General features: G+C 44.9%; 1 protein-coding gene across 2 annotated transcripts in view; it reads right to left on the reverse strand.

The window, feature by feature from the left end:
* Positions 1–339: 339 nt before the first annotated feature.
* Positions 340–14,651, reverse strand: part of Pdpn (podoplanin) — a 27,835-nt gene continuing 13,523 nt past the window's right edge. The window contains exons 2-6 of one of the 2 annotated variants that reach the window (XM_015485684.2): positions 9,484–9,620; positions 6,235–6,364; positions 3,029–3,067; positions 2,130–2,241; positions 340–1,318 (exon numbers count right to left, since the gene is read on the reverse strand). In XM_015485684.2, coding sequence (XP_015341170.1) covers positions 1,312–1,318; positions 2,130–2,241; positions 3,029–3,067; positions 6,235–6,364; positions 9,484–9,620 — 425 coding nt within the window. In that variant the 3' untranslated portion in view covers positions 340–1,311. The remainder of the gene's footprint in view (positions 1,319–2,129; positions 2,242–3,028; positions 3,068–6,234; positions 6,365–9,483; positions 9,621–14,651) is intronic. The other variant, XM_048816296.1, reaches the window with a different exon arrangement.

Genomic DNA, 14,651 nt, shown 5'->3' on the forward strand with positions numbered 1-14,651 from the left:
TGCACTGTTTAAAATAACATCCACACAGGACTGCAAAAACTGGGCGGAACGGGCTGTGCTTCCAACCGATTGTTTACTTTTTCCTGTTTTATGAACTCTTCCGAGCTTATAGGACATCAGGATTGCACAACCCCAATCGTGAAAGAGCATCTGGTCAGAATAAAAACCTCTGGTGTAGGGAAAAGAATTCAGTGTATTTTTGGGAAGAGAAGCAGTGAGCATGATGGTATTCCTTTATTTTGATCCTTTCAACATGACCCTCTTGAAAGGTGTAATATGTCATAAAAACTGAATAGCTTCAGATCTTTAAATCCAGATGTTCTTTTTTTTTTTTAAAAAAAATCAGTATTGTACAAGATTATGTCTTGCTCTCCCCAACATTCCTTGGAGGCAGAAAGCAAATGTTAAAAAACTGGCGGGTTTTACTTCCCATGTCAGAGGCACACCCAGAGCTTCTTTCTGCTTGGGGACCAGGCTTGGTTCTTGGTTTCTAGAATGGTTGAGCCTCTGGCACCACGAAGCACTTAGCAGTTTCCTCCACATCTGGGGCTGAGATCTCCATGCTCAGAACAAAGCAGCCAATCTGGAGGGTTTGGTCCTAGGGAAGAGGGAAGGCTGCCCCTGGACTCTGGTTCCCCGTGTCCAGATGGGACCAAACCTCGGCATCATGGTTTGGCTTGGAGCTTGTGAGAAGCACAGCACCAGGTAATCTAAAGTGATAGCTTTGAAATGTTTATCTGGACCTTCTAAAGGCAGTTGCTTGATCACATCTTATCCAAGTTTGGACTCTCCATTTGATTATTCATACCCCATGAGCCTGTAAAAACCAGCCCATGCTGGCCCGCAACGTGTCATTTCAACAGATCAGCAATTGCAAAACGCCGGTGCCACTTACCGGCAGAGCACTGGACCTAAGGACTCAGCGGACATAAACACTCCCAGATTGCTTTGCATTTTAACCATAACAGAAAATGACGGGACACCTCCAGCACCCACTAGGTGGTACTGTCTTGGTTACAGATCAGGTCACCTGGTTGTGTTCCCTTTTCTGTGCATTTTGTCCTTTCAAATGATCTTGTATAAAGTTTGTATTTAAAATGTTTTTCAAAAGGTAAATGCTTAGCGGAGCCAAGTCTTGTGAATCATCCTTCTTGTGCTTCCTTTTGGCAAGTGGAGGGATCGCCATGGATTCTGACCCGGGTGGGCGAGCATTCATGGGTCATCTTCTCCTGTGAGCTCGGGGAATGGGAATGAGGGGAGTCAGAGGCTCTTCTTCAACACTTTGATGGAACGGCAGGATCCTTCAGCTCATTAGGGTCTGTGAAAACAGAGGGGGAATTGCTTCTTTTACTGGCACCTAGTTCTCTAAGTCTCTTCCCTGTGGAACCTTCTCGTCTCCCTGCTCCTTCCTCCTCCATACCTAGTCCTCACATAGCCACAGTCAGCCTCCCAGGCGCTTCCAAACTTGCTACAGCTCTAGCTGTATGGCTGGCCTCAGTTCCCAACCCCCAGCTGTACACTGCCCCCTCCCCCTCCCCCTCCCCCTTTACCATCTCCCCAACAGAAGTAAGAAAAGGTTTTCCTCCCGCCGTGAACTTGAATATCTTGAATTCTTAGGGAAGTTTCTTAAGGAGCAAGAAGGCCTTCCCCTCATGGATCATCAGCCTAAGGGTAGGTGATGGCCGTGTGTGGAGGCGTGTAGGGCAGGAGGGAAAAGAGGGATCTAAGTAAAAAAGACCCTGTCACCAGCGGGATTCCACGTCACAATGGGAGCTTTGGCTCTGTGACAGGTGATTCTTCAGAAACCACCTTCCCCTGATGGCTGGTGGCAGGGGGATCAGGTCTCAAGTTAAAACCTGGTTTATTTATTTTTTTTCTTCTCAAGTTCAATTAGTTGGAAAATTAAGACAAGGACCCACATTTTGTCAGATCTCAGCAGAAGTCAAAGTAAGCGTCATATCTGGCCTAAGTAGATATTTGCTCTTCTGCGGAAACTTCAGACAGTACTTGAGGAGGTGACGGGCTTTTGAACGTGACCTTCACTCAGAGGTTTCCATTAGTTGGCAGGTTTGAGTCCTGAACTCAACATCGCCCGCCCACCCACCCACCATGGGGGTGTGAGTACTTACGAGTACCCTCCCGACATTTTCCGCACAACCACAAAGATGATGCATCCGATGAAACCGATGGCCAGTAAGACCCCGATGATGATTCCGACCAGGGTCACTGTGGCCAAGCCATCTGCATGGGAGGGGAAAGAAAACATGAGCCCCAGGTAAGAAATACACCTGTGGCACCACATGTCACACATAACAAGGCCATTGCCCTACTCTGCACAGCAAATATGAGTGGAGAAGTTTTGGGCTCTTTTCCTGTTCAGTGCTAGAGAAGGAACCCAGGGCCTTACACAAACTAGCCAAGCACTTGACCCCTGAGCTACGCCCCAGCCCTACTCTCTCTATTCGAATCTCATCTTAAATGAAAAGACTTTTTGGGGGTCTCAGAAACTATTGTGCATAACAGATGGACCTCACCTAATGGGTGGTGTTTTTATATAGCTTGTCAACTGGCTTCTACTTTGATTCCTAGTGACACCAAATTGGAGTAGAATATCATTCCCGCAGCTGTCTTTAAGTGAATCATTCACTTCTTTTCTTTTTCTCCCCCTTTTCTTCCCTCCCCCCTATTTTTTACAGTGCTAGGTGAGGAACCCAGGAATCATGGGTTACGGGTCATAGCGGCAGGGGGATTGTTCTACCAAGGCGCTACAGCCCCAGTCCTACTTCTTTTCAAGTAAAGGGAATTCTCTGTACTTGCTTTAAAAAAAAAAAAAAAAAAAAAAAATATATATATATATATATATATATATATATATATATATATGAATGAAAACTATACTCAGAAGCTTTTCTCTTCTGCTCTTGTTGAATATAATACAGGAAAAATAGGCAACTCATCAAAAAAATCAGGTTTAAAGAAACTGTCTTCCATGCCCACAGGAATATTCTGAACCTGTGGTCTTGCCTACCTTTCTCGACTGTTGTTTCTGTCTCTTCAGCTACTTTCTCTGTAAAGGGAGAGATGTAGTGATATAAAATTATTAGGATTTAATAACTATGATTTAACAATTGGCAAAAGATATACAATGTAGCAAAACATGCAAAGAAGATGATTTCTTAGATAAATTGGATGGGAATTTTAAGCAAGCACTGACATGAAACTGTCTTGGTGCCTATCATTATCAAAATCACGAACTCTTCTTCACATCTGTGGGTTCACAGCACCTCTGTATACAAGACTTGTTTTCTCATCCAATTGAGAAAGCAGAGTCAAGGACACTAAGCCACAGAGATATGAAATAAATGGTCAAAAAATTTCAGAGATTACGGTGGCGAAAGAATCCACAGCTGTGGATACTTAGTCCAATATTGAGATCATGGAAAACTTACAGACTGTGCCCAGGGCTATTGCTCACTTGGAGAGTAATACTCTAATCTGGGAAGAGGTGACAGGGCTGTGATTCCTCTCATGCCATCTATTCCCTGCTTGGGTTGCCAAATCCAGATTTCACAAGGCAGCAGCATGCCTAGCCGAGTTTCACCTGTTCATGCCACTGAATTACACTGAGATTTCTATCAGCAGTCAGATCTTCTCTAGAACTTACAATATGAATATTCTCCATTGTGAGTCTCTTCCAGATAGTTCTACACAGTTCCTAAAACAAAAGTGTTTTCCTTTGTTTCTCCATTATATACTGAGTCTATAACTCACAATTGGCCCCTAAAGTGTTGCTGGGAGCAGTCTTGAAGGACTGAACCCTCAACCTATGGGATCTGATGCTATCTTCAGGTAGATAATGTCAGAACTAAATTGGATTAGAGGATGCCCAGCTGATGTCCATGGGCAGAATTGGTTGTTTCTGTTGGCAAGGGGAGGGGTTTGCATTTGATGTCAGAGGTGATCTGTGTTGGGAGGAGGAGAGTCTTGAGTCTGAATTTAGGGTTGGTTTTCCCAACACACTAGCCAACCATCATCTAAAAGATGCTTACTTTTACCAGTTGGTTGGCTTTGAAATAATCCACTCACTTTGTATCAAGAGTCTCCTCAAAATAAGATACCTTTTCAAGATGGCCCCAGGGTAGTTCCCCAGACCCAGGTCTCCCTGCATGAGCTGATCCCATGGCTCTGGGACACTTATACAGAGTGTATGTTGAGCATTCTACCCTCAGATAATGGGGAGGAGACTGTTGGGTTTGAGCCTCCCAGAGCAGAGGGTCGTGGAATCAAACTGTCATCCTGGGTAGCCAACTGCAGCAGTGATATAATATATAATATAGCTCAATCTTTGCTTATCAGGTTCTAGCCTGGTGGCAACTGATTCTAGCCTCAAAACACATGGTTATCATCATTGAAGGCACTCTGGGTTAGAAAATGCTTTACTGAAAATAAAGTTGATGCAAGACTCTACTAATTGAGAGCTTTTAGTTCTGTATTCCCCAGTCCCTCCCAATGATGCTGTCCGTGATCATGAGCATGTGTCATGCATGGGAACATCATCCTACTTGGGCACTCCATGGGAAAACTGGCCATCTGCTGCCCTAATAAAATTACCTCTTAAAATCCAGTTCTCAGAATGACAGTTTTAACTCTTATGGGAAATATCTCAGGATAATGAGGCTCAAAGTGGGATTGACTATGTAACAGAATCTCCTTCCCTTTTAAGGCTGAATAATATTCTGTTGCACATATATACTATTTTTATTTATCCATTCATTGGTCCATGGACACTTGGGTTGCTTCCATATTTTAACTATTGTGGATGCTGCTTCCTATGAACATGGGAGTACAATATAAAAGCATTTTTTTAAGTCCTCAGATATGCTATAGAGTTTAAAAACCAGATTGGCATCTGACCCAGAAGTGTTTATTGAAGGATAATATGGTTGGGGGCAGTGGTGTGTGCCTGTGGTCCCAGTTATTGGAGATGCTGACACAAGAGGATTTTGAGTTCAAGGCTAGTCTTAGAGACCCCAACTCAAAGAAAAAAATACAAAAATGTGCATTGCTGATGGGGATATAGCTCCATGGTAGAGCATTTGTCTAGCAAGCACAAGGCCCTGGGTTCAATGCCCAGCATTACACACACACACACACACTCTCTCTCTCTCTCACACATATACAGACTGACTTTCTGTGTTTAAATGTGTAGTTGGTTTGGGGAATTAGTTTGGGAGAACACTGTTTCAAGCATGGTCTTTACACTGGCTTTTCATCTTAAAGACAGAAACATAAAATCTAATTAGATGAAACAATTTATATAAAACTTCTCCAGTTAGCAAGCACTCCTTGGAGTTACTTGAAGATTTGCTCTTTTTCTCTCCTGCTACAAAATAAGGTACATTAAAAAAAAAATCTCAAATAGCTGGATTTCTTTTAAGAAATCTCTGGAAGTAGGAATGAACCCATCCATTGCTGAGCATGACCTTCCCTCATGCTCACCAGCAAAGGTCTAATTCTCAGGATAATGGTAGTGACCCCAAAGCCCCCTCCAAAGCTTCTCCATTTGCATTGTGCTAACCACAAATCACAAATACAACCCCAGATCCTGATCCATCTGGTGTAGAAGATCCTTGCTCCACATATGCAGACATGAACTTCATGTGAGAGGGTTAGTGTTAGTGTAGAATCTATCAAGATTTACTTAGGCTGGCCGAGTTTCATGCCGTTGATAGCATGAAGTTCTTGGTGCAGGGTCAGGAGCTACTTAACTCGCCCTGGCAGGGGCCATATCACTAGCTGTCATTCAAGGTAGAGATAGATTTCCAGCAACCTGATAGTTCAAATTTGATTTAGCAACTCATAAATTGAATTCTGAACCCACCTCACAAAGCTTGGTTCAGAACTCACTCTTTCTTTCTTTCTTCTTTTTAAAAATTTTTAAAAATTTTTATTTTTTAGGTCCTGGGGATTGAACCCAGGGTTATTTTCCACTGAGCTACACCCCCAGCCCTTTTTATTTTTTATTTTGAGACAGGGTCTTGCTAAGTTGCTGAGCTGGCCTCAAACTTGCCATCCTCCTGCCTCAGCGTCCCTTGTTGCTGGGATTACAGGAGCGCATCGTGGTGCCCACTCTGGCATTATAAACATATCCCCTGTTATTACATTTGTTCATGGACTTTTGGAAGGTGTGGGCAAAAGCAGGTCCAACCCTACTGGGGTGACGGGTCTCCTTACCTTTGGAGCGGCTAGTTGCTACATCAGGGACTGTGGTGCTATGGCTTTCTTCCTGAGTGTGGACTGAGCCTTCTTGGGTGGGCAGATCCTCAATGGGAACGTCTGTTCTACTCTCTGCATTTGTTGGCGCCTATTAGACATGCAAATGAGGCAAAATAGAAAATAAAGCCTAATGTTTTAAAGTGCATACTCTGGCTTACAACAGAAAAGGGTTTAAGGTGGCATAAATATACACAAGACACGATATGGCACAAATTCAAAGTGGAACCAAGAAACCAAAACAAGAAGGATGGGAACAGGAATAAAACCAGGTCTCCTCCAAGAACGGATTCCAAATGTTCGACATGCTGACTTGCTGGTGGGTAATTTCTTCCAAAACCCACCAGACCACAAAGCTTTAATACTTGCTTTTCCATGAACCCGAGTAGCACTTTTTCCCTGTAACCTGTATTGGGCATACACCTGAATCATCCTTCACCTCCTCCCTCCCCTAGTGAGAGTGACCACTAGCCATTGCTGGGAGCTTACATGGCCCCCGGCGCTTTAAGTGGTTTCTCACTTACTCCACACACGACCTTGGGAAATAGATCCTACTATTAGTCCTATTGTACGAACAAAGCTTAGAATGATTTGACAATATGCCCAAACTTGTGTCACCCTGTAAACGACAGGGCAGGACTTGAGTAGTGCTGGGTTAATGGTTTACTACAGAGAGTATCACAGAGGATGCCCATGAAGAGATTCACAGGGCCAGAGAACATAGGAGGGGGCAGAGCTTCTAGGCCCTCTCTGGGCACCACTCTCCAGGGGCCTCCAGGAACTCAGCTTTCTAGAAGCTCCCTGGACCTCATCCTTCTGAATCCACACAGAGACTGTATTGCCTATGCATGATGGATTCAATCACTGGCCAATGGTGACCAGTTTCAGCCCTCTCCCTTCCCTGGAGGTTGGAGTGAAACTGAGAGTCCTTTTAATCCCACCTCGGTCTTTCTGGGGACCAGCCCCACTCCAGAAGCTACCCAGGGGCTGGCAGCTATTAGTCAACTCATCAGCATAGAAAAAGACACTTAGCACTTTGAAGATTCCAAAGAAGTGGTTCTGCTGACTCCAAAGTCCATGTCAATGTAGCAGTTGACAAACTAGTGAGCCTAGGCAACAAAATCAAAATCGGACAAATAGAATCACATCAAACTTAAAATTGTGAGTGCACCCATGGGCACCAGCCACGGGGGGAAAAGGCCACCCACCTACATGGAAGAAAATATTTGCAAATCATTTATCTGGTAAGGGGTATAAAGAACTACAACGGAACAACAAAAAGAACCCACAAAACTCGGGCAAAGGTCTGCAGTAGAGGTTTCTCTAAGGATGCTATACAAATGGCTCACAGGCTTATGAATCCATGCTCAGCATCACTCATCAGAGAAATGCAGATCAAAACTGTGATGAGCTAGGTTTGCGCTCGCTTCTGTTAGAAGGGCTGCTATGAATGTATATATCCTTGTGCACCAAAGTGGGAGAACTGCTGTGGAGAGCAGTATGGCAGCTCTTCAAAACAGTAAATCTAGAACTATCTGCTTTCAGATAGCAGCACTATCTGAAAGTGGTTCTTGAGTACCTAAAAGAATTCCAAGCAGGGCGTTAAAGAGAGATCTGCACACCCACAGGAAACAGTGCTGCTAGGAAGCACTATTGGCAAACGCGGAAGCAGGCCAGCCATCTACCAGCAGAGAGCCGGGTGGCCAAATGTGGCACACACACACGGACACTCAACCTTAAAAAGGGAGGAATTCCTGACACATGAAGCAACACAGACGAACCTTAAGGAGACTTTGCTAGGTAAAATAAACCAGTCCCCAGAAGACAAATACTGTGAGGTTCCCTTGTGAGCTATCCAGAGAAGTCGAAATCAGAGACAGAAAATAGATAGGGTGCTAACAGGCACCAGGGGCTTAGAGAAGGGAAGGATGAGGAGCTGCTGCTGAGAGGGCACAGAACTTCAGATTCATAAGGCAAAAAAAAGTTCTGCAGGTCTGTTTAGCCATGCAAATATACTTAGAACTGCAGAACTATACACTTAACATAGTTATGATGGTGAATTTTATCTTCTGTGCTTTTTACCAGAAACTACTGTGGGTCCAGCATATTTCCAAACCCTTGGGATATAATGAGTAACAAAAATTCCCCACTAGCAGTCTGGGGCTGGGTGGCAGGGTGTGAAGACTTAATATGTAAACAAATACAAAAGATCATTTTAAGTAACTTTAAGAGCTTTGAAGAAAACATAGACTGGACTGGACTGGACTAGCAGTTGGCAAACTTTTTCTCTAAAGACCAAAATGGTGCATGTTCTCAGCCTTGCAGGCCCAAACCGTTCAGCTCTGCTCTTACAGTGTGAATGCCACCAGATCCTTCTCACCCAAATAGCCATTTCTGTGTTCCAATAAAACTTTATTGACAGGAACAGTCAGTGGGACATGTCTGGTAGGTAACTTGCTGACCTCAGGGCTGGAGGGATGGGATGCTTTAGATAACATCTCTTTGAGATAACTCAGAACTTGAGTCATGAGAAAGTCAGCCAGGGAGGGTGAGGGAGTGTTGCAGGAGGAGGAAAGAGAAGCTGAAGTTGGAACCAGCTTGGTGTTCAAAGATCAGAGAGGCCAAAGGCAAAGCAAAGGTCAGGTGGGCAGGAGCCTCCATCTTGTTAACCAATGAGTCGTCAACTCCTAGATGATTGACGGTGTGTCTCACAGCCTCCGCCCTGGGCCTGGCCTCTTGTCTTGTCTAGGGCAGTTGCCTGAGATATGTGTCAGTGACAGTTCATTAGGGTAGGATGTGTGTCCACACGGAATCCACGTGGGTTATACCAGCGTGGTCTGTGGGATGATTCCAGTTCATGCTCATTACTGGTCTACATAGGGAGGCAGGAAATGGAGACTGCACATTGGGGAACTTGTATCAGTGACATTGCCACAAGGTGCGAGAAGACAGTTGACTGTACTGAAACTGTGCTGTAACGCAGGAGAAGTTTTAAAACCTGGCTCTTTCCGAGTCTGGCTCTTTCTGAGTCTGACCCCTGGGCTAGTCCTCTCAAGTCACCTGTCAGTATACCACCTCCCCACTGGACGGAATTGGAAGCATGCCACTCATGATCCCTTGGTAAAGTGGCTTATGTTGATTTTACGTACAATACACATTCTATCCTTCTTCCAAGAGAGGAGCAGATTCGTCTCTTACCAAGATACTCACCAGAGCCGTTGGGCCAGAAGACGCAGAGAACTCTTCAGTGGTGCCTGTGGTCACAATGTTGTCTTCTATAGCTGGAGTAGCTGAGTCGTCTTTTGCACCTGGGGTCACCAGGTCATCTTCTAGCTGGCCTGTGATGGCTGAAGAAAAATGGAGTTAGGGTTTAAGACAGAAACAGTGTGGGCCGACCTGACCGGCCAGCTGCAGCCAGATGATTTTGTTTCCCATCTCTTGCGGCGCTTTTATTTAATTTTGGTCTTTTTTTGGCCTATCACAGTGCCAGGAACCAAACTATTGTCCTTGCAGGACCTGGGGCACACACAGTGGCCTGGTTGTCTCCATTAATGGAAACACAAAGAGATGAAGCAGCCAGCCCTTTCCCCGGATTCCACCGAGATGGGTTGCACACAGGTGTGAACACCTTTCCCAAAGGAAGCAGGTTCTTCCTGCCACTGATTCCTATGATGAGTCAATGCATGCAGATGAGTAGAATATCATTTAACCTGGAAAAGATTCTTAACAGAAGCACCTGGAAACATCTCTAAACCTACCTAATTGCAGGATCCGTGCAAACCTGCTGAATCACAATGTCCAAAATAAGGGTCTCTGTCTTTTTAAAATCAAGCTCTCAAGGCTGGAATGGAGCTCAGTGGGAGAGTGCTTAAGTAAACAAATAGATAAATAGATAGAAGTTCTCTCTCCATTTAGTTTTGAGACTACTGTGCACTTGGATGACAAGGACCATGGGCTCTAGTACAGACCTAGTAGACACAGTTCAACTTGTTAGTTCACTGCTTGCTGGAGGGTTGGTAATGTACTCAAGGGCATCAAGACACCAATACAACTCTTAGTGCCAATAAATAAGCAAATTAGGGCTCACTGGCCCACTCTGCCTTTTCTGTGCCAACAAGGGGATGAATGACTGGGCGGTGCCAGGGAGAGGGGTTTCCAGTGGAGTGAGGCGCTGGTGGAGAACAGGGTGAATCCCACAGTGGGGAGCGCTTTGGTTCAATCGCACCTCCCTAGGCTTCATGTATTGGAAAACTAATCCCCAAATTCATATGCTGATGGCATTTGAAAGTGTGGCTTTTAAGATATCATTAGATAGGTGATCAGGGTAGGCCCCTTAGGATGGGATTGGTGGCTAAATAAGAAGAGGAAGAGGTTATAATGCAGCAAGATGGCTCCTACCAGATGCTCTTGCACTGCCCAGCCAGAACCATAAGCCAAATAAATGTTTATTCTTTTTTGGGGGGGTGGGGTGGGGTGGGGGGACTAGGGATTGACTTCAGGGACACTCAACCACTGAGTCACATCCTCAGCCCTATTTCGTATTTTATTTAGAGACAAGGTCTCACTGAGTCACTTAGCACCTCGCTCTTGCTGAGGCTGCCTTTGAACTCGTGATCCTCCTGCCTCAGCCTCCTGAGCTGCTGGGATTACAGGCATGTGCCACCATACCCAGCATGTCCTAGTCTTTATAAACTCCCTAGTATCAGGTATTTTATTATAGCAACAGAAAATGGGCTCAAACAGGAGAGAATAGAATATAGCAGTGTCCTCTTCCACCTCTGTTGCAATGATCCAGAACTAGTCATGACTGTGCCCAAGCATCATCTCTGAACTCACCAGATAATCCTTTTCATGAGTTAAAAATCTGACTCACTGACCATGGGCTTCCTCTCCAGACTGGAGTGGTTCTAGAAATTCCATGACTAAATACAGTTGCAAAATAAGCAAGCACGTGCATCCCGGGAGCAGGAGGAAGGGTGCTTGGAGACCTTTTTGTGTAATTAAAGAGCAGATGTTCATCTGTAGCTAGGCAGTGCTCAAATTAGCAATCCATTCCTTGCCTACGGAGCCTTATTTTCCCTCTGTTTAGACAACGCAGCCAGAAGCACAGCTAATAAATATTTGATCATAAGTTCTCTGCAGATGCCTGGAGGGAGGAGGCCCCCAGAGGAAACCCGCTCACTTCCTGAGCCTCCTGTCTGCATCTCAAGTCCTTATCCAGCTGCGGATCAATGGCTTTGGGTGGACTTAAGCACATGCATTCATTTCTCTATCTTGGGAATGGGGAAAAGGCTTTGAATTGAATAACTCAGGGCATGCAAATGGGTCGCCTCTTCTGCTGGTCATTTACTGGGCTGGGAGGATGGCAATGGTGGGTCCCACAGGATTTATGAGTCTGTAGAGTGGGCAAATATTTACTGTATTTATTAAGCTCAACGGGAATATTCTTTTGCCAGGCAAGTGTCCTTATTAAAAAACTAAGCATCCTGTTTTCTTCCCTCCTCTGGTTTGAACAAATCATCCACTTAAAAAATGTCTTTTGGATCTGTTCAGCAAAATCACTTGCTACGTGGTGTCTGTAACTTAAAACAAAACAACCCTTGCTTAAATAAAAAAAAAAAAAAAAAAAGTACTGAATGAATTTGATTTGAATTCTTTCATCGAGAGTTCAGTTCAATGAAAGCGTAACTTGATAAAAATTCCCTCTTGTTCTTTGCTAGCCCTGGCCCTCAGAGCCAAACACCCAAATCGCTCTGAATGGACAAAGGATGTTTTATGAATGACAGTCAGGATTCAGAAGCAGGTCCTTTGTCCCATGGCCTCCGCTTTCTTTCTGCACCATGGGAAAGTTGATCTTTACATAGAGTCCTCAATCGTTCCTCTTATTATTTTGGCCAAAGGCTTTCCTGGGTGAAGAGATGCTCTAGGCCTGCTGCGGAGTTTCCAGCCAGCGTCTGACGTCCTGTCCCCCTGTCCTCCTGAAGCCACGTATTGATGTCTCCTTGCTCATGGGTCCTTCTAAGACACATGCAAGCTCACAAGCACAAGGGCACATGCACATACTCACACACCACTGTTCACACAGGTGATACCCACAGCCAGGTGCACAGAGAGTTCTAGAGCCTTGGACCCTCCTAGGCACCTTCAAACCTCTTCTTGTCACACCCAACCTCGGCCAGCATGAGGAATCAGTGGACGTTTCCAAATCGGGCAGGAACCTTTTATTTACCTGGACAATTTTCTGTTGTCATTCTTTAAAAACCGAGGCCATGATTTATACTACTTAGGAGATTGGACAAATCAACTTAAGGTTCTTCATTTTGAAAATAAAGATCTGAAACAATGTTTATTTGTATCTAAGTGCTAATTATGAATGATTTTTATCTTTGTAGTAAAGTCCAACATCTCACCAGGTGCAGTAGAGCATGCCTGTAATCCCAGTGGCTTGGGGGGCTGAGGCAGGAGGATCACGAGTTCAAAGTCAGCCTCAGCAACTTGGTGAGACCCTAAAAAACTCAGAGAGGCCCTGTCTCTAAAAAAAAAAAAAAAAATACAAAAGGGCTGGGAATGTGGCTCAGTGCTTATAGAGATGATTCAAGTTTACACATAGCATTTCTTAAAATATATTTTAGAATTTAGATACAACATTAAATCGGGATAGTGCTGGAATTATAATACTCCCAAATTCTTAATCTTTTGAATATATGGTTAATCCTTTGGTTTTATTTGCCTCCCTTTGGTTTGTGGTGATGACTGTCTCTAGCTATCTGGTTACTACCCTTTGAGAATGTCTTCTTTGTGGCCTTTTTTCTTTTATGCTACTATTCATCTTTTTTGTAGCAGCTAGTGCTAATCAGACCTTAAGAACACATTCTTTGGACTAGATGCCGCAGACTGCTTTTTTGCTGGTTGGCATTTGCCTCTTTTGCAAATGGCAAGCTCTGTTGGTACTCATCATCATCTTTTTTTTTTTCTGTTTATTTTCTTCCTTTGAAGCCATGCTCCCAAATGCTTCCTCTAGAGTACGTAAATGTCCACCTATGCTTTCCCCAAGGTTTTGTCGTTACATTGAATATCTACATTTTTCTTGTGTTTATTTTGCAGTCTCGTGTAAAATGGGAACACAGGTTCCAGAGTCACAGAATGACGTTTCGGTCAATGACAACACAACCATGTCCCATAAGATTGAAATGAAGCTGGAAATTTTTTTCTTTTTATTTATTTATTTGTACTGAGGATCTAGCACTCGGGTGTTTAACCACTAAGCCCTTTTTATTTTCGTTTTGAGACAGGGTCTCACTAAGTTCTAGGGCCTTGCTAAGTTACTGAGGCTGGCCTGAAACTTGCAATCCTCCTTATTCAGCTTCCTGAGTCGCTGGGATTATAGACGCGTGCCACCCATGCCCAGATGGAAAATTCTATCACCTAGTGACACTACGGTTGTCACAATGTCATAGCACCACAGATTCTGGTGTGTGCAAACCTACTGCACTGCCAGTTGGATAAAAGTGTAACTAGCACACCCAAGTATCTGATGCATGTAATCCTTGCTAATGACAATAAACAGCCACATGGCTGGTCTGGGTGTCTAGTGTGCTTTTGGTCATATCTTAGCGTGTACCCCTACTGCTTAATGGCCACCACGGGACACTTCTCCTGATTGCATCCAAAGACCATGTCAAGTGATTGACCTCTTCCGCCCAAGTTCATGTCAGTGTCCTCGGTGACAGTCGCATCACAACAAAATCGCCTAACAGTGATCTGAGTGTGTCCCTGTCCTTAAGTGGCACTTCACTGTAATCTGACTCCCTGGCAAAAGGTGAGAGTTATTCTGACAAATTTTTTTACCCATGGCTTCCAAACACCCAGCTCTCACTGAGACAAGCTTCTTCCAGTGTCTGTGTCATAGTCACAGGAGAGACTGCCCAGCACGAGGGCCAGCTCCGATGGCCTGACCACTGCCCGCTCCTCCTGCCCCCACACTGGCTTGTCTTGCTGTCTCGACAAACTGATTCCTAAATCTGTGCTCCCTTCCACAAGCTCCCTGCCTTCCTCCATCAGCTGGTAGCTCCCAGTGAAGTGGGTGCCCAGGAGGAGCTAGAATCAGTGTGGGAAGAGAGGGGGCGGGGGTTCCTCATACAGAGGGGCATGCAGGTGTCCCATGGAAGACACAACACCCAGCCACCCCCTCACCTCTGCTGGCCACTGCAGGGTTTCTGGGTCCTCTTCCTGCTGACCATTCCACAACAGCCCGAGGGAGGGGTGAGGGGCATCACTGCCCCCTTAACAGACGAGGACATGAGGCCAGAGGGGACTTCTTGATCACCTTCCGTCAGGCTCCTCTGAGTCCTCTTCTCACGAAGCACCCCCCCCCCCCC

This window comes from Marmota marmota, unplaced genomic scaffold (assembly GCF_001458135.2).
Source record: "Marmota marmota marmota unplaced genomic scaffold, marMar, whole genome shotgun sequence".
NCBI classification, from domain to species: Eukaryota; Metazoa; Chordata; class Mammalia; order Rodentia; family Sciuridae; genus Marmota; species Marmota marmota.